Source organism: Lathamus discolor, chromosome 4, assembly GCF_037157495.1.
Source record: "Lathamus discolor isolate bLatDis1 chromosome 4, bLatDis1.hap1, whole genome shotgun sequence".
Lineage (NCBI taxonomy): Eukaryota > Metazoa > Chordata > Aves > Psittaciformes > Psittacidae > Lathamus > Lathamus discolor.
In genome coordinates this window covers 126,186,783-126,212,064 of record NC_088887.1, presented here as the reverse complement: position 1 = coordinate 126,212,064, position 25,282 = coordinate 126,186,783, and the positions used below count along the sequence as shown (strand labels likewise).

At 47.2% G+C, this 25,282-nt stretch overlaps 1 protein-coding gene across 2 annotated transcripts in view; it reads left to right on the top strand.

The window, feature by feature from the left end:
- Positions 1-25,282, top strand: part of FCHSD2 (FCH and double SH3 domains 2) — a 151,859-nt gene that overhangs the window by 84,637 nt on the left and 41,940 nt on the right. For both annotated transcript variants that reach the window (XM_065678921.1, XM_065678920.1), the window contains exons 9-10: positions 20,060-20,182; positions 25,073-25,168. In XM_065678921.1, coding sequence (XP_065534993.1) covers positions 20,060-20,182; positions 25,073-25,168 — 219 coding nt within the window. The remainder of the gene's footprint in view (positions 1-20,059; positions 20,183-25,072; positions 25,169-25,282) is intronic.

Genomic DNA, 25,282 nt, shown 5'->3' with positions numbered 1-25,282 from the left:
TAGCAGCTGCCCCACGTAAAGCAGACTGGAAGAATGACTTAACCATGCCAAGTGCAAGGTCCTACACCTGGGTCGGAGCAATCCCAGGCACAGCTACAGGTTGGGCAGAGAAGAGATTCAGAGCGGCCCTGCGGAGAAGGACTTGGGGGTGCTGGTCGATGAGAAAATGAGCATGAGCCGGCTGCAGTGTGCGCTCGCAGCCCAGAAAGCAACCGTATCCTGGGCTGCATCCAAAGGAGCGTGACCAGCAGGGCGAAGGAGGTGATCCTGCCCCTCTGCTCTGCTCTGGTGAGACCTCACCTGGAGCATTGTGTGCAGTTGTGGTGTCCTCAACATAAAAAGGACATGGAACTGCTGGAACAAGTCCAGAGGAGGCCACGAGGATGAGCAGGGGCTGGAGCACCTCCTGTATGAAGACAGGCTGAGAACATTAGGCTTGTTCAGCCGGGAGAAGAGAAGCTGCGATGAGACCTCAGAGCAGCTTCCAGTGTCTGAAGGGGGCCTATAGGGATGCTGGGGAGGGACTCTTCATCAGGGACTGCAGTGACAGGACAAGGGGTGATGGGTTCAGACTGAAACAGGGGAAGTTTCAATTAGATAAAAGGAGGAAATTCTTTCCTGTGAGGGTGCTGAGGCACTGGAATGGGTTGCCCAGGGAGGCTGTGAATGCTCCATCCCTGGCAGTGTTCAAGGCCAGGCTGGACAGAGCCTTGGGTGGGATGGTTTAGTGTGAGGTGTCCCTGCCCATGGCAGGGGGTTGGAACTGGATGATCTTGAGGTCCTTTCCAGCCCTAACTATTCTGTGATTCTGTGACTTCTGTATGGAGCAGGTTGGGATTGCTGAGTGGAATCAGCAGCATCTCAGACATCATAAGACTTAGTTACTTGTTGTCTGCTCTTCCAGGATGCGTTCCAGGAAGTGGTGGTTAGTTCCACTCTGTAGACAAGGTGAGGTTTCTATAACCACCGTCTCCACAGCAAGATGAAGCTCGAGGTCCAGTTTCATTTTCAGTTCGGTTTGGTTGAAATCAGGCGAATTACCTCAAAATTTAGATCAGGCAAACTGGTGGTGTATGCGGCATATGTCTACATTTTAAATGATTTTCAGGCTGGGTTTCAGTTGTTCAGTAACCTGCAGAGAAACCCTTTCTCTAAACAGTACTTCAGAAGGTTGCTTGTTTAATATCATCACCTTCAGAGTGGAAAAACAGACTATCCCACCTCCCTGCCTTCAAAAACTCCCTGCTCCTCTGCTTAAATGCCACTTTTAGCATAGAGCTGTTAGAAATCACATGGAAAACGGGGAGAAAGTAGTGTTCTGCTTTCCAAGACAGATCTTCTACATCCTTTGTCTAGAGCAGTTGTTTAAATGGCATTTAGGTATAAAACGGTGGCTGGTTGGTTGGTACTGCTCCTTTGGGGTGCATCAGAGTGGATTTCACTGAAGGGTCAAAGCTTTATGTGTTTATTGAGTGGTGTCCTCAGGGGTTGGTGTTGGGACTGATCCTGTTCAACATCTTCATTGGTAGCATGGACAGAGGGATCGAGCACCCTCAGCACATTTCCTGATGACACTGAGCTGTGTGGTGCAGTGACACTGGAGGGAAGGGATGGGATCCAGAGGGACCTGGACAAGCTGGAGAGGTGGGAACATATGAACCTCATGGAGCTCAACAAGGCCAAGGGCAAGGTGCTGCCCCTGGGTTGGGGCAATCCCAGCACAAGCCCAGGCTGGGGGGAGCCTGGATGGGGCAGCCTGAGGAGAAGGACTTGGGGTGCTGGGTGAGGAGCAGCTCCCCATGCCCCGGCTTCAGTGAGCGCTTGAGCCCAGAACCCCCCCGTGTGCTGGGCTGCACCCCCAGAGCGTGAGCAGCAGCTCAGGGAGGGGATCCTGCCCCTTTGGTACTATTTGTAAAGCTGCTGTTGGGAAAGCGTTGGGCCTGAGACACTTTGGGTCCCTTCATGTTCGGGAGAAGCCAGCATTGATTTTGTTCCTTGTATCTGATTAGGAAATACCGCATTGTGCTGTCCCGTGACAAATGAATCACAAATATACGTTATGGCCTGATTTAGTGTTCTGTAACAGGCAACAACTAAACATTGTCATTGGCAGGGTTCCTGGTGACATACAGCTTCTGAGAGTTTTCACTCATTCAGAAGATGTTCATTTTAAAGCATTTTTATGCAGGGAAGAAGAAAATGATTCACTCTGCTGGGTTTGCAACTGTGAAGCCATCACTCAAAACAGGGATGCTTGGGAAGAAAACATTAAATCTTCCAGCATCTTTTAAAGAATTGCTTCTATAGTGCCATCCTAGTTTATTCATTACGCAGGTAGATAAGAAGCAAAACCATTCTAGATCTCCCTTTAGGAAAGATTTTAATCCTGCTGCCTTTTCCCCTGTATATAGAACCACGGAATTGCAGCCTGGTTTGGGTTGGAACGTACCTTAAAGCTCATCCGGTTCCACCCCCCTGCCACAGGCAGGGACCCCTTCCACTGGATCAGCTTGCTCCAAGCCCCTGTGTCCAACCTGGCCTTGAGCTCATCTCAGTCTCCCCTGTGCTCACTGTGGGCTCCACAGCAGCTGATACCAGGCTCTTTGCCCTGCCAGGACCATCAGTGTGTGTGCATACATATACATGCACGTGAAGCCCTGGGGAGATTAAATCCTTTCATAAGGCTCTGTAGTGTCATTATCCATCCATGTAAATTGTTGAGTGATTAATACAAAATAGTGCTCTCTTGTTTAGGGTTTTCCTTAAATGCTTTTATATCGCACTTTTCAGTTGATAACCTAAAATCTGCTTTGGGGAGCTTTAGATCCTTCATAACCTATTGAATATATGCTAACTGCAGTTTCAACCATTTGTATTCATAGAATCCCAAATCGGTTTGACTTGGAATGGACCTTAAAGCTCCTCCAGTCCCAACCCCTGCCACGGCAGGGACCCCTTCCACTGGAGCAGCTTGCTCCAAGCCCCTGTGTCCAACCTGGCCTTGAGCACTGCCAGGGATGGGGCAGCCACAGCTTCTCTGGGCACCCTGTGCCAGCCCCTCAGCACCCTCCCAGGGAAGAGCTTCTGCCTAAGAGCTCATCTCAGTCTCCCCTCGGGCAGGTTCAAGCCATTCCCCTTGGCCTGGCCCTACAGGCCCTTGTCCCAAGCCCTTCTCCAGCTTTCCTGCAGCCCCTTTAGGCACTGGAGCTGTTCTGAGGTCTCTCCTTAAGGAGCCTTCTCTTCTCCAGGCTGAACAAGCCCATCTTTACAGGCGGTGATGTGTTTGTTCTATGAGCAATGAAAAACGCTCTATAAGATGGCAAACACTAACACAAGTATTTCTAAAGCTCTCTGCTTTTAAAGCATGTATTTCATATCGCACCTAGTGTGGTCTGTGGGGTTTGAGGGCTGCGTTGGAGGAACAGCATCAAAAGCTGTTGCACTTCGCTATCTTTTTTGCCTTTGCGGTTTCACGAAGGGGGTTTTTTATATTGTTTCAGTCATCCTTTCTGTATTTTCTGTACTTTCCAGCTTGCTTGACATGAGGAAGTGCAGCTGTGGGACTGGGCTCCTGTTCTTGATCAGGGTTCTCTTGCTGATATGACAGGTTTAAATAGAAACTCCATGTTATCTAATTGCCCTGGAACAACTCTTCCCTTCCACGGGCGTGGTGATACTGAGACATGTTACAGCATTGAACCATCAGGCTGTAAAGTGACAGGTGACATGCGATGTTTTCACATCCTCAGCTGGGTTTAAGCACTGTCTGAAAGGGTTTTCATAGAGGAAGGCATCTGTCTGGCTTCTGAGCAAGGAGCTGGCTGTCATGGGGGTTCACATGAGAAGTGGTTGAGCTGTTGCAGGGGAATGTTGAGAGTGAGTGTAGTACCTGGAGCACATGATGAAGAAGCAGACACTGAGAAAACTGAGAGAAAGGGAGGTAGTAACAGTCTTCATGATCTGTGGCTGCCTAGTGGGGAGCATGTGGAGAAGACTGTTCCAGGCTGGGCTTGGGTTGGTTTTTGAAGGCTGGAGGCAACCTAATTGAAACCCAGGTCATTCTCATTTAAATACAAGGAAGAAGTTGTGCCATGAAGGTGGTCAGAGAGAAACAGGGGCTTGGGGAGGGGAAGAATGTCCTACCTTGGAGACATTCAGAACTTGACTGTACACAGCCTGATCGGCTTGGCCCTGCTCTGAGTAGCGGTTGGACCTTGTCTCTCTTTTAACCTAAATTATTCTCTGATTCTGTGAAATAACATTTTCTGTTAGGAAGATGCTGCTTGGGAACCCTTAACTTGGAATAACAGAATCCCAGGCTGAAGGGGCCTCATGGATCATCTGGTCCAGCCTTTCCAGACAAAGCATGACGTAGACTGGAAGCCCAGCACCCTGTACCACAGAGCAAAGTGTGACAATGACACCTTCATCCCTGTGGTGATGCCCTTGTTCATGTTCCCCAGCACCCTGCTGGGTTTCTCTGCCCCAGCCGCTCACTGTTCACTCCTATGGAGCTGGTTCTTCCAGGTCCCTTTCCCAGAGCTGCTCCAGCCGGGCACATCCCAGCCCGTGCTGCTCCAGGACTGGGTTTGCCCAGGGGGCAAAACCTGACACTTGTCCTGTTGAGCTCCATCAGGTTCTTCCCAGCCCAATCTTCAGCCTGTCCAGCTCACCCTGCAGGGTGGCTTCACCTTCCCAAGTGTCCACTTCCCCACTCAGTTTGGTGCCATCGGCAAACTTCATCAGGGAGCACTTGATCCCATCACCCAGATCACTTAAGAAGATATTGGGCCCAGTATTGATCCCTGGAGGACTCCACTAATGACAGGTCCACAGTTTCTGGTTGTTTTCTGCCATTAGCTGGAGTAACTGAATGAGCCAGCAGCACTGGAATAGTTACGTTGTGATGAACCCTGTTTTCTCTATATTAGCATTGTTGGGAGTTTTTATGAAGCCGAGATGACATCTGTGTTTTCAGCACCGTCATCCATCACTTTTACCAAGCACTTTTAATGATCATTTAAAACAAATGTAACTACAGGCTCCAAACATGACTTGTACAAATGGGATTCAGCTGAAGCTGGCAGTGTTTGTAAGAGTCACAGAATCCCAGACTGTGGGATTTGGATTGGAAGGGACCTTAAAGCTCATCCAGTTCCAACCCCTGCCATGGGCAGGGACGTCTCCCACTAGAGCAGCTTGCTCCAAGCCCCTGTGTACAGCCTAGCCTTGAACACTGCCAGGGATAGACCAGCTCCTGTTTCAGTTTGAACCCATCACCCCTTGTCCTATCACTGCAGTCCCTGATGAAGAGTCCCTCCCCAGCATCCTTGCAGCCCCCTTCAGACACTGGAAGCTGCTCTGAGGTCTCCACGCAGCTTCTCTGCTCCAGGCTCAACAGCCCCAATGTTCTCAGCCTGGCTCCATACAGGAGCTGCTCCAGCCCCTGCTCATCCTCGTGGCCTCCTCTGGACTTGCTCCAACAGCTCCATGTCCTTATGTTGACTGAACTGCACCCAGTGCTGCAAGTGGGGTCTCACCAGGGCAGAGCACAGGGGCAGGATCACCTCCTTCAACCTGCTGCTCATGCTCCACGATTAAGGGCTAGATGGTTTATAATAATAATTTGATTTATGCCCAGAAAGTAATCAGGTGTGTATGGCAAATGGTTCTTTCCTGTGGTGACTCTGACTTGAAAAGTAGCTTGACATGGTAGCTGAAGGTCTTCGGTGGTCTCAGCAATGTTACCCTAGCAATAGTTGGCCACTGTCTCCTATATAAATAAGAGGGTAACATTTGCATGACTCCATATTTGTGTAGCCTCCAGAACAAGCAGAACCACCGTTCTCACTGTCAGAAATCATTTGACGTACACGTTATTGTTTTCTGCTCTTTAGAGTGATTTAGAAGCACCCAGGGAATTACTTTGTTATAACAGAGATTCTGTCCCAAATAAAAAATAGCATTAAGAGAAAATAAGTTTGAAGTCACTGGAGGTTTCCATTTACTTCTATAAATCTCTTTTCTTAATTCAGCTATTCTTTTCAGATCCTGTCATGCTCCCTTTTAAAATGCAGGGGGAACTTCTGTAAGTGAAAGAACTATTGTTTCACTTCCCCTTCTTGTCAGCTGCAAGCCACAAATATACTGTAATTACAATTAAACCAGCCAGAGATTGCTTTATCTACAGTATCAGATGGGTCCAGCTACTTTCTTTTAAAGTTGAGGAGCATGTGCTGCTTTCTTGTGTTCATTCCTATGAATGGAAGATGAATGAAGGGAGGCTCTGGCCCAACACGTGAGTGTTCCAGAAGATGCTCACTGTGGGCTCCACAGCAGCTGATACCAGGCTCTTTGCCCTGCCAGGACCATCAGTGTGTGTGCATACATATACATGCACGTGAAGCCCTGGGGAGATTAAATCCTTTCATAAGGCTCTGTAGTGTCATTATCCATCCATGTAAATTGTTGAGTGATTAATACAAAATAGTGCTCTCTTGTTTAGGGTTTTTCTTAAATGCTTTTATATCGCACTTTTCAGTTGATAACCTAAAAATCTGCTTTGGAGAGCTTTAGCTCCTTCATAAGCTATTGAATGTATGCTAACTGCAGTTTCGACCATTTGTATTCATAGAATCCTAAACTGGTTTGGCTTGGAATGGACCTTAAAGCTCCTCCAGCTCCAACCCCTGCCACGGGCAGGGACCCCTTCCACTGGAGCAGCTTGCTCCAAGCCCCTGTGTCCAACCTGGCCTTGAGCACTGCCAGGGATGGGGCAGCCACAGCTTCTCTGGGCACCCTGTGCCAGCGCCTCAGCACCCTCCCAGGGAAGAGCTTCTGCCTAAGAGCTCAGCTCAGTCTCCCCTCGGGCAGGTTCAAGCCATTCCGCTTGGCCTGGCCCTACAGGCCCTTGTCCCAAGCCCCTCTCCAGCTTTCCTGCAGCCCCTTTAGGCACTGGAGCTGCTCTCAGGTCTCCCCTTCAGGAGCCTTCTCTTGTCCAGGCTGCCCCAGCCCAGCTCTCTCAGCCTGGCTCCAGAGCATTTACCAGCTGACTGTGAGGAAGCATTTACAGGGAAGCGAAAAGCAGCTTCCCAGCAGGATGACAACCACTTCTGGTGGTATTTTTGGTGAAACCACAAGCAGAGGAAGTTGAGATGCCCTGAACAGTAGCTAGCACTGCCACCTCTAGCTGTGGAAGTGTTTGATATCATCATCCATCACGTGGCCTTTCCAAGCTAACTCAAGACAAAAGACTGTCTGGATCACCGCACTTCTGTTGTACAGGTGAAAAGTGAACGATGGTCACGTTTCCCTGATGGCAGTCTGCTCTGTCTCACCTCATGTTTAACCACAATTAAATGTGATTTAACCAATTCCTTGTTTAAGCATTTGGTCCGAAAAGGCTGTTTATTTCCAGGGGGGCTGAGTATTTGTTCCTCCATGGGTGGGGATTGTGTAGTGAAAGACAGAGCATGATACATAAATCAGGGCCACTTAATTATCTTAGAACAAGGATCATTTTTCATGGGATAATAAAGCTATTTCTTGATAATGCTTCTGCCTTGTCAGCGAGGTTTCTTTTGGCATTTTGACAGAAATAACTTCAGGAATGGCTTGATGGTGAAGAAATGTAGTGCGTTTTTACAGATGCTCATGAAAGGTATTTCCTGGGTAGGAAAGTCAGGGGTGTATTTACATGAGATGGTTCACAGGAGGCAGTGATTGGAGGAGACTTGGGAAGGGAGAAAAGGAAATCATCAGGATGCTGGAGAGGGGCTCTTCATTAGGGACTGTAGTGATAGGACAAGGGGTGATGGGTTCAGACTGAAACAGGGGAAGTTTAGATTGGATCTAAGGAGGAAATTCTTTCCTGTGAGGGTGCTGAGGCACTGGAATGGGTTGCCCAGGGAGGCTGTGAATGCTCCATCCCTGGCAGTGTTCAAGGCCAGGTTGGACAGAGCCTTGGGTGCCATGGTTTAGTGTGAGGTGTCCCTGCCCATGGCAGGGAGTTGGAACTGGATGATCTTAAGGTCCTTTCTGACCCAAACCATTCCATGATTCTATCAGTGATGGAAGGTGGATGCAAAGCACAAGAACAAGGAAAATTAATGGAAAGCTAAAAGAAACCCAAAGTCACTGCTAGGAAAAGGGCACAAGGAAGGGTTAAGAAGGGGATGGAGCTACTCCCGAATCCGAGTGGTCTCATTGTGAAACCTCATTGAAAGAGTTAACAGAAAACTTTATAACATTTTCATTTCATTACTTATTTGTTTGGGGCTCTTTAAAGATTTTATATCGAAGCCGTTGAGGGTTTGGATCAGGCTTTTTCTGTCCGATGTCATAAACGTGCTCATTTTGAACAGGAAATGAAACTTTGCCATCGTGTTTCAAAGCCGCCCTCTAATACAATAAGAGCGGTTCCCGAAATACTTGGCTGTGGCAGAAGCAGCCGGCACGGCTCCGGGAGGCAAAAGCCAAGCTCAGGAAGCACCTGGGGAGTGCTGGTGGGGAGGCAGGTGGAGCAACGTCAAAGGGTTTGAACTAGAAACACGCGACATTCCAAGTTTAGGACTCATGGACACACATCCCGAACGGATCATCACGAGGGTTTGTTTTTAGCAACTCCGGATTCATGGAGTCTAAGACTGGTTTGGGTTGAAGGGGACCTTAAAGCTCCTCCAGCTCCAACCCCTGCCACGGGCAGGGACCCCTTCCACTGGAGCAGCTTGCTCCAAGCCCCTGTGTCCAAGCTGGCCTTGAGCACTGCCAGGGATGGGGCAGCCACAGCTTCTCTGGGCACCCTGTGCCAGCGCCTCAGCACCCTCACAGGGAAGAGCTTCTGCCTTACGTCCAGCCTAAACCTCCCTTGTTTAAGTTTGAACCCAAAATTGAGAGTGTTTTTGTAGGATATGGCTGGCAAAGGATGCTATGCTTTTTCTTCTTCCAGCTTCAAAATCTTTGCTTTTATTTCTCAATATAAGCCCCTTTGGTGACGGTGGAGGTCACAGCATGGGTGCATGGGTGGAGGTGAGGAGCTGTCATCACTGTCAGCCTTGGGTAAAGGCTGTTTGAGCTGTATTTTTGGCACAGTCCTTAGAAAACTCCCTTGCCTTGGAATTCCTTTCTGAAGTGGAATTCAGGGCTTGTGCTTATGAGCCTTTATGGTGCTGCGTGCTCCAAAGGCATCACACAACCTCAGGTTTCAGCTTCTTTGGGCAGGTCAGGGCTCCATCAGCAGTAAATAGGTGTGCAATTAGTATCAGAAGAGAAAACTATTCCTGCAGTGTGAGCTTCACTGAAAGGAAATGAATGGAGCTGATCCATGTGGAATTAGGCCACAGAAGAACATTAGGAGCAAGAAATTCCTGTTTAGCACTTACAGATTGCTAGAGAGACAACTGATTGGAAAGATGGCTCAAAGCTCAGTCAGATGAGGAGGAGGAGGAGGGGGGATCCTGCAGCATGATTTTTGCATCTACCTGCTGGTTTTCATAGAGAAGATAAATTCCCATCTGTTCAAGTTGTCATCTCTGCTAAAAAGGCTTTATAGCAGGATAAACATCCTTGTCATGCAAGGGAAGCAGATATTCCCTACCAGCTGAAGATGTCATTATCCCACTCTGCTCAGTGCTGGTCAGGCCAGCCCTGGAATGCTGTGCTCAGGTTTGGTCCTGCTGTACAAAAAGGATGTGGATGGGCTGGAGAGGGGCAGAGAAGGGCCACAGCGATGGTCCAAGGGCTGGGCAGCAGTGAGGAAAGGCTGAGAGAGCTGGGACTGTTCAGCTGGAGAAGAGAAGACGCAGGGAGACCTGATCGCATGTGCCAGGAGGTAAAGGAGGGCTGCAGAGAAGGTGGAGACTCCCTTTGGACATCAGAAAGCTGAGGGGTGATGGGCACAAGTTACTGCTGGGGAGATTCCCACTGGACACAAAACTGTTCCCAGTGAGAACACTTGGCCACTGGAATAATGTCCCTAGGGAAGTGGTGACTCCCCAAGTTTGGACACTGTTGAGATTGGGCTTTCAAAACCTTCAGGAAGGTCTCAGTGCTGATGCTCAAGGCTTTTTAATCTCCCATAGCTCAAAGTGATAGCTGAAAATGATGTAAAGATGCCCGAAGAAAATACATTTGAATGAATCAAGGCAATCGGCTGATTTTTGGGTGCCTCAGGTTAATTGGAGGAGCTCCATTTGACTGAAGTGTAACACCACGTATGTGGAGCTGGGTAGAAATCAGGTTTCTAATTCAAGCTAAAGAATATTAGAACTAAAGTTTTTTATTGCTCCTATTAATCAAGTTGTTCAGTGCCTTATTAGACCCTAGAGTGGTTCAGTTTAATAGATAAGAATTCAATTTAATAAGCGATATTTAAAGGAGATAGAGAGTCCTAAGGAAAAGCTGGATGAGAAGATGATGGCAAATCTGAGGGAAAAGCAGCTTTGTTCTAAGTGACTTCTTCACAAACGTTTGTGGCTGTGTATGGCCAAATAATTCATGTTTTAAGAAATGACACAATTCTGTCGTGTTTCACTCTTCTCCATGGGCATTTATTCAGAGACTTTGGACAAGGGCCCATGTATGATGAGCTTTAAGGTCCCTTCCAACCCAAACCAGTCTGGGATTGTAGGATTATCAGTTTAACAACAGTTATTATCTTTATAGTTTTTATATATCTTTATTGAGAGGGTGCTGACGTGCTGGCACAGGGTGCCCAGAGAAGCTGTGGCTGCCCCAACCCTGGCAATGCTCAAGGCCAGGTTGGCCACAGGAGCTTGGAGCAAGCTGCTCCAGTGGAAGAGGTCCCTGCCCATGGCAGGGGTTGGAGCTGGAGGAGCTTTAAGGTCCCTTCCAACCCAAACCATTCTATGGTTCTATGAAAAGGGCAGAGCATGTTCCATAGAGTGAACCCTCCAATCCTAACAAGGCACTTTAGTAAAGGATTACTAAGACTCTTTGCCAGTCATCCTAATATTTAATGACCAAAACAAGTGGAACTATTTTAGGGAATTGTTGTAATCCACACCAATGAGCCTCATGTCCTGAAAAGGCAAATGGCTGCGAGTCACAGCGCTGTGATTATTGTCATCGTTATAGAATCACACAACAATGAGAGAAAGTCTCTGGTACAATAAAGGGAAAAACATCACAGGACTGTGCCAAAGGTAGAGCAGCTGCATTGCAGCGCTGAAGATTAATCCGTGTTTCCCAAATACCACTCGGGAATTCCACGTGCCAAGTATGCTTTATTACTTTAGTCGTCTGTTCTTATTGGTTCCCAGAGGAATCGTGTTGATGGTTTATGGATGCAGTCCTATTAGCACCAATGGGGGAGGAGAAGGATGGTTTTAGTCGGAATTCTGTAATTAAAAATACTGTGAAAGGTTTGTTCCTTTTAAACAGATCCCCCCCACCCTCAACACAAAGCTTGGCACCAAACCCCCACATTCCAAGCAGTATTCCTGAACCAGCATTAATGGCTTTATGGATTGTATCGTTCTCACCAGAAGCCGACAGCAGTTTAGAAGCTCCTACTATTGATACATGACAGTGATGAGCAAAAAACCTCAACAGAAAAGTGAACACAATGGACTCTGGTGATGTTAAACTGTCTTTTAATTAAATCAATTCTTAAGCTTGGCCTGATTAATTTCCCCTCCTCCCCACCGTAATATCATGATTAAACAGGGGAAATTCAGGTTGGATCTAAGGCAGACGCTCTTCCCTGTGAGGGTGCTGAGGCGCTGGCACAGGGTGCCCAGAGAAGCTGTGGCTGCCCCATCCCTGGCAGTGCTCAAGGCCAGGTTGGACACAGGGGCTTGGAGCAAGCTGCTCCAGTGGAAGGGGTCCCTGCCCATGGCAGGGGTTGGGGCTGGAGGAGCTGTAAGGTCCCTTCAACCCAATTCTATTACTCTATGATTCTATTAATATTGTCATTAATTTTACTAATCCTTTTCTTAAAGGGTCTTTGGGTTGGGAGAGGGTGATGGCATCTCCTGATGGCCATTCTGTCGTTTTCTGTGCTCAGAGTAGGCTTCAGTTCACCAGCGACAAAGGTTTTGTCATTAAAAACAATGACCCTGCCCTAGTGGAAAGGAGCAAAATGATGTGCGGAACAATCATCAAGGGACTAATGAGACCAAACAAAGAACTTGCAAACAAGCCCAAAACCATTGACACTAGAAAATACAAAGCTCTGGGGTAGGATAAAGTGCAGAGTGTGTTTATGAGCCCCAAATGGCAATGTGAGCAAACAGAAGGCAGAGGGCCCTTGCTGCCTTCTAGTGTTTATTGTTCCCATGTTTGCGGTGATGAAAGCTCCTTCCCCAGGTTCAGGGAGAAAAGGAGGAAACTTGGAGAGTTTATTCAACCATTGTGCTTTTAAATGGACACTTTGTACATCTTGAAGCCTTTTTCCTCATGTTACAAAGGCTTTGGACATGGGACTGTAGGGCCAGGCCAAGGGGAATGGCTTTAACCTGCCCGAGGGGAGACTGAGATGAGCTCTTAGGCAGAAGCTCTTCCCTGTGAGGGTGCTGAGGCGCTGGCACAGGGTGCCCAGAGAAGCTGTGGCTGGCCCATCCCTGGCAGTGCTCAAGGCCAGGTTGGACACAGGGGCTTGGAGCAAGCTGCTCCAGTGGAAGGAGTCCCTGCCCGTGGCAGGGGTTGGAGCTAGATAAGCTTTGAGGTCCCTTCCAACCCAAATCAATCTGGGATTCCTTAACTTCATGCTTCGGTGTTGTCATCTGAGCAGACACTACAGAGTTGATCCTACAGGGTTGCAGTGACTGAGAAATGCAGAAGCTTGTGCTAGGTTCCTGTCAGCAGATAGGTGCTTGCTGCAGGGCTGATGTTTGGGGATGCTTCTGGTGCTTTGATCTTGAGTTTGGTGGTGATTTATATATAGTATCCCATTTTGTTGACAAAATCAGACCTGATTTGTGTTATGATGTTCTAATGGAGAAAACAAGGTTGTTCAGCAGTGACAAGAACTGCAGTGATGGGAGAATTTAAACAGAAAAAGACTTAAAGGCACCAAGCTCTTCCTCTCCATTCAGACATCCTGATGCCTAGAATAAATAACTACCAGGAATCAGCATTTTGAAGGGAAAATGACTATGGCACGTAACTGTTAACCGAAAAGGATGGGTTTTCCTGACCTTCCTTCCTTTCTTTCCCAATGTCCTTGGGAAATGCAGTTCTGTATCGCTGATCTGAATACTGCTGAGTTTGGCAAAGCCAGCTGACTCGAGCTGTTGACTTTATTACTTCTGGGGTTTAGATGAGTTTTTAAAATGCTGCATCCTTCATTGTCAAATAACATGAGGTGATTCTTGCTCTCTGCTCCCCTCTGTTGAGACCCCCCCGGCAGCCCTGGTCCAGCGCTGGGGCAGCAGCACAAGAGGGACGTGGAGCTGTTGGAGAGAGGCCAGAGGAGGCCATGGAGCTGCTGCGAGGGCTGGAGCAGCTCTTCTCTGGAGCCAGGCTGAGAGAGCTGGGCTGGGGCAGCCTGGACAAGAGAAGGCTCCTGAAGGGGGACCTGAGAGCAGCTCCAGTGCCTAAAGGGGCTGCAGGAAAGCTGGAGAGGGGCTTGGGACAAGGGCCTGTAGGGCCAGGCCAAGGGGAATGGCTTGAACCTGCCCGAGGGGAGACTGAGCTGAGCTCTTAGGCAGAAGCTCTTCCCTGGGAGGGTGCTGAGGCGCTGGCACAGGGTGCCCAGAGAATCACAGAATCACAGAATCCCAAGGGTTGGAAGGGACCTCAAAAGATCATCTAGTCCAACCCCCCTGCAAGAGCAGGGTAACCTACAGTACATCACACAGGAACTTGTCCAGGCGGGCCTTGAATATCTCCAGTGTAGGAGACTCCACAACCCCCCTGGGCAACCTGTTCCAGTGCTCTGTCACTCTTACAGTAAAGAAGTTCTTCCTGATGTTAACGTGGAACTTCCTATGTTCCAGTTTACACCCATTGCCCCTTGTCCTATCACTGGAGAAGCTGTGGCTGCCCCATCCCTGGCAGTGCTCAAGGCCAGGTTGGACACAGGGGCTTGGAGCAAGCTGCTCCAGTGGAAGGGGTCCCTGCCCGTGGCAGGGGTTGGAGCTGGAGGAGCTTTAAGGTCCCTTCCAACACAAACTATTCCATGACTCTATGATCTGCTCCTGTTCTTGGGATAAAATGCATTCAGACTACTTGTGTTCTTCGCCTCTTGTAGATCCAGAAGGATGTCTTAATAGTAAGAATTCCTATTAAAAATGTACCTGTTACTGTTTGTACCCCAACCTTTCCTTTTTCATTCCTTTTCATATGCTGAAGCATTTGCATATAAAAATTCAGACACTCGGAGTCTCATTTACCAAAATCATCCAACTGAGTATTCCCAGACTGTCAGCTCACGCTGTTTAGTTAATGGATTATAGGGATAAGTTCTAAACACAATCACTCCAAAAGCTCCTCTCACCATGCTTCATATCTGAGTTATGTTTAGAGTAGTGTTAAAGAAATACAGGGTAGAAAACCGAGTCCCTGTTGTAACTGGGTTACAGGTTGATTTCAAACCAGCATAGGTCAGGGATAGATAAAACAGGGTTTCTGGTGCAGATGAGAACAGGGTGGTGTAAGAATTTAATATTCATTTTTAATAAGGTGAAATAGGAGGTAACATCTGTGATAGGGATCTCCCTTCTCATAGAGGGATTTGCTTTGATTGAAGAGGGAAATAAGTCCCATTAACCTGATGCAGTGCCATTGACTGCACAGCACCGTTATCACTCCCCAGACACAATGATTTTTGTTCACTTCAGTTAAAACTTCTCCTTATCTTCCCAGTTTCAGGCTCTGGGCCGGGTAGGGTAAGGTCAGGTCTAACTTTGTTATGTGACCTCCACCCATGTAAGGAAATTCTTTGCCATCAACATCAGCTCTATTGTTTCCGGCAGAGCCGTGGCAGCTTGTGAAGCAGTTATCAAGGTTTTTCATGCTCAGCACAGGCAAAATCAGCTCAGGTGAACTGTTGAGTTGTATCAGCCCATGCAAGGGAGGGTGTCTTCACGTGGATACTTGATTTGATCCATGCTGGTTGTCTCATGGAAGGAATGAGGTTCTAGAGAGGGTTAGGGAGTTCAAAACCATGCACAAACATAAATGCCTGTGTTTGAATGTATAAAATATATTGAATATAGAAACAGAGATGTATCTTTCTAGGCAATCAGAGAATGGTTTGGACTGAAGGGACCTGAAAGTTCATCCAATTCCAAGCCCCTGTGTCCAACCTGGCCTTGAACACTGCCAAGGATGAGGCAGCCACAGCTTCTCTGTGCCAGTGCCTCAGCACCCTCGCAGGGTGAATTTGAGTTAATGTGTAGGGTTTCCTATAGAAATACACTTTAATTTGCTTGTGTATCCATTGCTGTTAGCTATCAGTTCTTCTCAGTCCTGATTTCGTCCATCAGCTTCTAAAGGTTGGACTCAGGTGGGGAAGGATTTTTGCACCTTTAACTCCACAGTTCCATTCTAAAGACATTATTTGTTATAAATCAATGACTTTTATCTACCCTTGGAAGTTGTAATTGTGTGGTGCTTTGTATTGTCTTAGTACTGATGTCAGATCTGGCTTTTAATAAAGAAGAAAACCTAGATTTCCTTTTGAGGTTGAAAAATAGACAGGTTTTCAGTCTGATTGTAACCCAGTGAGTGATTTACTAATCTTTAGAGATTCAGAAAGAGAACAAAAGCCATTGTAGAGGAATAATATGGGCTGGGCTTCTTGAAATCCTTCTTTTTCCAGTTCCCCCTTCAAGCTGTTTCATCAAAAAACCTGACAAGACTTTGTATTTCCAACGTGAATGGTGTTGTTCGGAGGTTTGGGTCAGGGTGTTTGTAAGTGAATGAGATTCAGGTGATGAAATCCCAGAGGAATGTCTTTATATCACATAGTCCAGCGAGTCAGAGCTTTTGTTTTAATATTAACATATGCAGCTTCATACAATAATCGCCATTCGTCACTTGGAGCACTGTGTGCAGTTCTGGTGTCCTCAGCATAAGAAGGACATGGAGCTGTTGGAGCAAGTCCAGAGGAGGCCATGAGGATGAGCAGGGGCTGGAGCAGCTCCTGTATGGAGCCAGGCTGAGAACATTGGGGCTGTTGAGCCTGGAGCAGAGAAGCTGCGTGGAGACCTCAGAGCAGCTTCCAGTGTGTAAAGGGGGCTACAAGGATGCTGGGGAGGGACTCTTCATCAGGGACTGCAGTGACAGGACAAGGGGTGATGGGTTCAGACTGAAACAGGGGAAGTTCAGGTTAGAGATAAGGCAGAAGTTCTTTACTGTGAGGGTGCTGAGGCACTGGAATGGGTTGCCCAAGGAAGCAGTGAATGCTCCATCCCTGGCAGTGTTCAAGGCCAGATTGGACAGAGCCTTGGGTGGGATGGTTTAGTGTGAGATGTCCCTGCCCATGGCAGGGGGGGTTGGAACTGAATGATCTTAAGGTCCTTTCCAACCCTAACTATTCTATGATTCTGTGATTTATAGAAGGAATAACCACATTATCACAATTTGTAAGCAGGCAGCTCTGTGCCCTGTAACTGATGGCATGTCGCGTTTGCTGTGCTGTGAGTGTTCTCCTTGTGTTGAAGCTGCACATGTAGCCCTGGCTTCTCCTGGCTCGCAACCACGCCTGTGCTGGATCAAGTTGCCTTTACTAACTTCAAATCGGGCAGCTCTTAACAGTAATTAAGAACTTCATCATATTGAAACCACTTTTAATTAACGAAGGGAGAAAGGCTGTGACACACTTTGCACATGCTGACAGATTTGTGGGGTTCCTGGTGCTTTGACATGCTTTTCTTTGATGTTTATTCTTATGTATCTAAAGGGGCTTCGGAGAGGGGCTTTGGCCAAGGGCCTGTAGGGCCAGGCCAAGGGGAATGGCTTGAACCTGCCCGAGGGGAGACTGAGCTGAGCTCTTAGGCAGAAGCTCTTCCCTGTGAGGGTGCTGAGGCGCTGGCCCAGGGTGCCCAGAGAAGCTGTGGCTGCCCCATCCCTGGCAGTGCTCAAGGCCAGGTTGGACACAGGGGCTTGGAGCAAGCTGCTCCAGTGGAAGGGGTCCCTGCCCGTGGCAGGGGTTGGAGGTGGAGGAGCTTTAAGGTCCCTTCCAACCCAAACCAGGCTGGGATTGTTTGAATCACATCACAGAAGTAGCAACTTCTCTCCACTGACTCTGTAAAGAACTGAGAGTGACAAACTCCAGTGTATACATCAAGGCTGTAGAAGTCTCAAGTTAGATGATGTGAACCCTCCTGCTGGGTTTAACATAAAATGAACATATGGGCTTTATACGAATGTGGGGGAGAGCTCTGAAATACGGGTTTATAGCACACTGGAAGGAAAAAAATCACAGCTGCTTTGCAAAACAGCGTTTAGAATTGCTTTGCCAAGCTTCAGCTATTTATTTACATGTATTAGCACAACTCGAGCCTGGTGTTTGGGCTGAAAAGCTTCAGAAGCAGATATGCTCTATCATAAAATCTCCAAGTTGTGGTTTTTGGGAGAATGCAACCAATCTTGGCATTTTTACCATAAAATCATAGAATCCCAGACTGGTTTGGGTTGGAAGGGACCTTGAAGCTGATCCATTTCCAGCCCCTGTCATGGACAGGGACACCTTCCACTAGAGCAGCTTGCTCCAAGGCCTGTGTATAAGACAGCCGTGCTGTTGGGATAGCGTGTGTTTGATGTGAAATCAAATGTTCTTGAGATGGGATGGTAACTTGGGCACTCATATAACCGTGATGCTGTGGGCTCATCCCTCCAGCTTTATAACAGCTCATGAAGTGTTAATAATACTTGGGCTAACCTAGGACTGTGCTTTATGGATTAGTGGGACTACAGGATGAATTCCAGTAGAGGTATGTTACACCAAGACAGGGAAGAGCGGAACATCTGCCCCATCCCTGGCAGTGCTCAAGGCCAGGTTGGACACAGGGGCTTGGAGCAAGCTGCTCCAGTGGAAGGGGTCCCTGCCCATGGCCGGCATTGGAGCTGGATGGGCTTTAAGGCCCCTTCCCACACAAAGCAGTCTGGGATTCCATGAACTTGCATATGTGTGTCACTGTAGGATTTTCATGGAATTTTCCTGGCATTTTTATGAATGGAATATCCCAGTCATAAGCTCATTTTTCATTATTCTTTTTTAATATAAGATGCTGAAAAGAGCATTTGATGAAACTGCCATCACATGTAACACCTTGGAGAAGTGAACCTATAGATAGCTCTTTCCCAGCCATACGGTGCTTCTGCCTTCCCTTTGTGGAACTTTTCCATGGCTGGGGCCTCATGGATCCGCCCTGGCTGCTGACCCTTCAAGCTGGGCTTGGATACGGGTCGCTGGTGGCTTATGGCTGAGTGAGCTGCTGACACTGGAGGGGCTTGGAGGAAATTCCCATGTTTGCTGCTGGTTTGGTGCTGTGACCTGGCTGCCTCTTTCCTGACCCCTGGAATTTTGTGTACCGGCACGTTTCAGGCAGGTTTGATGTCTAAGACTGAAGGAGAAAAAACCAGCCTTTTCTGGGTAGGACTTTATACTTGGGAGGTGGAGGATGGGGAAAATTCTATAGCATAAAGTGGATTTTGGGTATAAAACTTCGGGTGCGAGAATTCCAGTCAATCAGTTCTATTATTTTCCTCCAAGCATCCTTTATTGAGGATGTCTGTGTGTTAATTAATGTAATCAGGTGGTTGCTGTGGCTCTGTGCTGATGGGGGGAACTTCTATTGCAGAAGGAAAATCTCTTGTGTTCCTCATTAGGTCATAATGATTAGCTAGTTCTCTTCAGGGCCTGCAGTGATAGGACAAGGGGTGATGGGTTCAGACTGAAACAGGGGAAGTTCAGGTTGGAGATAAGGCAGAAGCTCTTCCCTGTGAGGGTGCTGAGGTGCTGGCACAGGGTGCCCAGAGAAGCTGTGGCTGCCCCATCCCTGGCAGTGCTCAAGGCCAGGTTGGACACAGGGGCTTGGAGCAAGCTGCTCCAGTGGAAGGGGTCCCTGCCCATGGCAGGGGTTGGAGCTGGTTGAGCTTTAAGGTCCCTTCAACCCAAACCAGGCTGGGATTCTATTTGTGTCTGATTCAAATGTGTCCGTTAGCCTGGTCTTTAACACTGGGCTTGACTTTGCTGTAGGCTTCCACAATTTCACCCTTTTTCTCTCCCTGAGTTTCCAAATCGATTTAAATAGACAAATGCAATGTTATATAGAAATGCATTCTTGACTCTGTTGAAATCTGATATACGCTGTTTCACTGAGTATACCACCCAAATGGATATCTGTGAAATCTGGTATCATGAAATATATATAGACTATGTATATGATTATACCCAGAGTTGAACATTTACATTGAATTATCATTCCACTTACAGTTTTGCAGGTTTAAGACAGAACTTGCATTAAACCAACGTGTAACCCAGGCCCTGCAATGTGATTTTCCTGCTCTGGTTAAAAACAGGGGTTTTGAGCTTGAACTCCGCGATAACTGTTCAATTTATGAGATCTTTTTGTGATGTATTTGGGATTTCTGTGTACAGAAGAGTTCTGTTGGTGCTGATGTGAAATGGCAGCTGTTATCAGTGGGTTTTAACAGCAAATAACCGTATTTGAATGATAAAGATATTGGGCATCTTGGAGATGTCATTTGGAGCGCGGAAGTGCTTTGAGGAGAAGCCCCACGTGTATCCTTATAGTTACTAGGTGCCTTCCTTGACATAAATCACATCTCCTCTTCTTCAGACCTGCCCTCACTGTTCTGCTATGGCTGTATTACACAACTGGATGGACATCATTTAATAGGAGGTGATATTACAATGCTCTGTGGTGCCATCTAATGGAACCGAAGCACTGTCATTTCCACTTGTCAGAAATGAATGCCATCCACCAGACACTATCCAAGGCTAATAATTATAGGTGAATGTATTAGAAATAATTGTACGAGCATCTTAAAACTCTGAATATGAATCCTAATGAGTCACATACAAAAACACTCTGCTTAATTCTCTTAAATTCTTCCCCTCCTGCAGGCTCTCGATGGAAATGTATATGATCACCTAAAGGATTATTTAATGGCATTCAGCAGGACTGAACTAGAGACATGCCAAGCTGTACAAAACACATTCCAATTTTTACTGGAGACTTCCAGCAGGGTAAGTTGGAACTGAATGATCCTTTGTAACTGAATACTTGGAGCATATATGACGTTCCCAGGCTTAGGATTTGCTTCCAGAATAAGGACAAGCCTGAAGGCTCATTATTTTTGGTTACTTCTGAGTGGTATTCAGTTAAAAGGAATGCGCCAGTTTTCCTGGTGGGAATTTTTCCTGTTGCCACCCAGGGTACATTCTCAGGAGTGCATTTACACAGTGCCCATTCTTTACAGAACAGCTCTCAAGAGATGTTCAGTTATACTCACTACGCAGCTTTGGAAAGAGGAATGGCAGCTGAGAGTTGTGCACTGTGTGATGTGGACCCGTGTTAGTCATCCCTCCCATCAAATCCCTGTGAAACAGTTTGGATCATCTCTTAATAATTGGCTGTCAACTTAAATACCACAATATTAGAGGGTTTGTTCTCCTTTGAATTAGGAATGACAAATAGAGAAAACAGATCAGAGCCTTGTCGTGAGCGTGGTTTGTTTGCTTTGTCAAGCAGCCAGAATCAGAAATACATGATCACTTCCAGGATGATTTTGATACTTGGATAATTCATTTGCCAGGCTAAAAAAAACCCAAATACATGTAATAGCCATTGGGCTCCAACTGTGGTGCAGTCATAATATTCCTTTATGTGTTTACCTGAACCACCCATGCAGAAACAGAGCTCATTTATGCAGGGAAGACAGGCTGAGAACATTGGGGCTGTTGAGCCTGGAGAAGAGAAGCTGCGTGGAGACCTCAGAGCAGCTTCCAGTGTCTGAAGGGGGCTACAAGGATGCTGGAGAGGGGCTCTTCATCAGGGACTGCAGTGATAGGACAAGGGGTGATGGTTTCAAACTGAAACGGGAAGTTCAGGTTGGAGATAAGGCAGAAGCTCTTCCCTTTGAGGGTGCTGAGGCACTGGCATAGGGTGCCCAGAGAAGTGGTAAGTGCCTCATCCCTGGCAGTGTTCAAGGCCAGGTTGGACAGAGCCTTGGGTGCCATGGTTTAGTGTGAGGTGTCCCTGCCCATGGCAGGGGATGGGAACTGGATGATCTTAAGGTCCTTTCCAGCTGAAACCAGGCTGTGATTCTATGAAACACATTCCTTGTTCATTTGCAAGCAAGCTCACACCTTATTAGATATGTGAGTGAATTAAAAACTGGGTTTATGCTAGCTTGCGTTTGAATGTACTTGGCAGTAGCTGTAAAGATAATGAAAATACCATTTTATCTGCTGCTGGAAAAGGACTTTGAATAATTTACCTTGGTGTCTATCATTCATATTGGCTTAAAATATCTTCTAAAAAGAGGCTGGGTTTGAATCTTTTAACTAAATATGCTTATATATAGTATCTACATATTCATACGCCATAGAATCATGGAATAGTTTGGGTTGGAAGGGACCTTAAAGCTCATCCACCTGCTGCTCATCTCGCAGCATCTCGGTGGCCAGCTCTGGACTTGCTCCAACAGCTCCACATCCTTCTTATGCCCATGGCACTAACCTCTTGTGCCATGTCAGATGCATATAACTACTTTAAACCAACTCCAATTAGAAAACCCCTGAAGTGTAGCTATTGAGGGTGTGAAAACCTGCTTATTATAGCCAACAGTTACTGTACTGCAATAAGTTTTCACTTCAGACGTCCAACTCAAAAGCAGCTTTGAGACCTCACTTGGAGCACTGTGCACAGTTCCAGTGTCCCCAACATAAGAAGGACATGGAACTGTTGGAGCAAGTCCAGAGGAGGCCACGAGGATGAGCAGGGGCTGGAGCAGCTCCTGTATGGAGCCAGGCTGAGAGCACTGGGGCTGTTGAGCCTGGAGCAGAGAAGCTGCGTGGAGACCTCAGAGCAGCTTCCAGTGTCTGAAGGGGGCCTATAGGGATGCTGGGGAGGGACTCTTCATCAGGGACTGCAGTGATATGACAAGGGGTGATGGGTTCAGACTGAAACAGGGGAAGTTCAGGTTGGAGATAAGGCAGAAGTTCTTTACTGTGAGGGTGCTGAGGCACTGGAATGGGTTGCCCAAGGAAACTGTGAATGCTCCATCCCTGGCAGTGTTCAAGGCCAGGTTGGATGAAGCCTTGGGTGGGATGGTTTAGTGTGAGGTGTCCCTGCCCATGGCAGGGGGGGGTTGGAAGTGGATGATCTTAAGGTCCTTTCCAACCCAAACCATTCTATGATTCTAAGATTCTAACTCAGTTCTTCAAAGAAAAACCATCTTTACAACAGCCCTCAGAAGTAATTTTCCCCTTAAGCAACAGTCCTTAGTTATAAATGAGAACTGTCATCGTAACAGCAGACTTGGGTGAGTGTGTAAGTCCAGCAAATAACACCTTGGAACATTTTGCACTATATATTTGACAGCTGTTAGAAAGAAAAGAAAAAGGCTCCTCGGCAGCAGGATTAAGCAACAACTTTCCCAAAGAGATTTCCTGTTATTCAGGAATTAAGTCAACATTCTCACACAGTTTCTTTATGAATTCAGTGCCACTTGACATGTTAAAATCACATGTGAACTCTGTACCAGACACAGTAAGAAGGTGTAGTCAGAGATGTGCTTAAATGGTATTTTCTGCCCTAAGGTTGGTGAGGCTTCTTACCAGAAACATCGCAGCAATGTTATTGAAAAGAGCAAATGGAATTTCAGAGGATGTTCCAAAGAAAATCCGATTGTTTTCCAAAAGAGAAGCAGAAGTCTTGAATAGGACTCTTCAAGTGCAAAGGAAGTTAAATTGCATTTTCATATGCTGAGTGTCAGTCAGTTCTTCCCTGTGAGGGTGCTGAGGCGCTGGCACAGGGTGCCCAGAGGAGCTGTGGCTGCCCCATCCCTGGCAGTGCTCAAGGCCAGGTTGGACACAGGGGCTTGGAGCAAGCTGCTTCAGTGGAAGGGGTCCCTGCCCGTGGCAGGGGTTGGAGCTGGAGGAGCTTTAAGGTCCCTTCAACCCAAACCACCCTGTGATTCTATGAGTGGAGATGACATGGATGATCATCACGCCCTGGTCAGTGCTGAGAGTCATCTGAAGCTGCAGATGGTTCCTCCTTGAGCGTGATCTGAATTTCTCTCCATGGGAATTCCCGGTGTAGACACCCTGTGAACCTTCCCTGTATGGTTTCCACGCATTTGAATGTGTTTGTGTTCAACTGCTCAAATGGGTGCAGTAATTATGTACTTCACTGTTTCACGTGAGAGCATTATTGACCCTGGAGGACCATTTACTTTCTTTAACTGAAGATTCCTTTCTTAAAGTTCAGTTTTCCAGCAACACAAGCATCAACATCGTGCTGCATTGGAGAACAAGTTTTATTTACCACTGCACATAAAGTATAACCAGAATCCATGCTCATACACAATGCTGCTATTTCGGGATAAACACCATCTTTATTATACACTTCTGTACATTTAAACCCTCACTTTGCTAATAGCTATTTATAATTTCATGCTGTTATTTATGTATTTCCATCAACTGAAGCAGAAAATACTCTGTAGAGTTCTTCAAGCAGCACTGCTGTATTTTCACGTTGCAATCACTGAGGTTTTCTTTGTAAATATGTGTAAATTGTGACATAAGAGAGTGTTTGGGGATACATGTCACTCTGTCTGAAATGTATCATTAAAGAAATTTGGGAGCTGAAGGAGTTTTGGGTTGGCAAAATGCAGCTTTGAGAGTTTCCTCTGAAAGCAATTGCCTCAGAGATGAATTTGATAACTGATTTTGTATGCCTTATTGCAAAGAGGCTTTTCAGCTCTGGCAACTAATAATTTGTGTGGAAATCAGACATTCCAGCTGTAAAAAAAGAGCTGCGCACACAAAATTATCCACAAGAGGAGAGAAAAATATTTACAGTAGTGACACCACGTAGTCCTTACTCAATAGCTGGGGCTTTCCCCCAGTTTGCCTTTGTATTTTTCATGGGTTAATGGCAGATACAGAATCATAGAATCAGAATGGTTTGGGTTGGAAAGGACCTTAAGATCATCCACTTCCAACCCCCTGCCATGGGCAGGGACACCTCACACTAAACCATGGCACCCAAGGCTCTGTCCAACCTGGCCTTGAACACTGCCAGGGATGGAGCATTCACAGCTTCCTTGGGCAACCCATTCCAGCGCCTCAGCACCCTCACAGTAAAGAACTTCCTCAGATCCAAGCTGAACTTCCCCTGTTTCAGTCTGAACCCATCACCCCTTGTCCTGTCACTGCAGTCCCTGATGAAGAGTCCCTCTCCAGCATCCTTGCAGCCCCCTTCAGACACTGGAAGCTGCTCTGAGGTCTCCACGCAGCTTCTCTTCTCCAGGCTCAACAGCCCCAATGTTCTCAGCCTGGCTCCATACAGGAGCTGCTCCAGCCCCTGATCATCCTCGTGGCCTCCTCTGGACTTGTTCCAACAGCTCCATGTCCTTTTCATGTTGATGACACCAGAATCATGGAATGGTTCGGACTGGGAAGAGACCTTAAAGTTCATCCAGCTCCATTTCCAGCCCATGTCATGGGCAGGGACCCCTTCCACTGGAGCAGCTTGCTTCAAGCCCCTGTGTCCAACCTGGCCTTGAGCACTGCCAGGAATGGGGCAGCCACAGCTTCTCTGGGCACCCTGTGCCAGCGCCTCAGCACCCTCCCAGGGAAGAGCTTCTGCCTAAGAGCTCATCTCAGTCTCCCCTCGGGCAGGTTCAAGCCACTCCCCTTGGCCTGGCCCTACAGGCCCTTGTCCCAAGCCCCTCTCCAGCTTTCCTGCAGCCCCTTTAGGCACTGGAGCTGCTCTAAGGTCCCCCTGGAACCTTTTATTGCATTCAGGGTTCTGCAGATTAGAGCTCTGTTGGAAACACTTCCTCATTTCACTCTACAGCATGGTTTTAAGTTTACAAAATGAATCTAAATGTCATTTTTTGTTTGCAGGTGGTGAGGGATTACAATCTCCAGCTGTTTCTACAGGAGAACTCCGTGTTTCACAAGCCGCAGCCTTTCCAGTTCCAACCAAGCGACAGTGACACTGTAAGAACCCTCCTGCATTCCTTCAGTTCTTTGTTCTTGCTCTATTTTTATGAACGCTGTTATAAATGAGTAAGAGAATAACGCTCACTGGTGTTCCACTCTGGTTTAACCTCA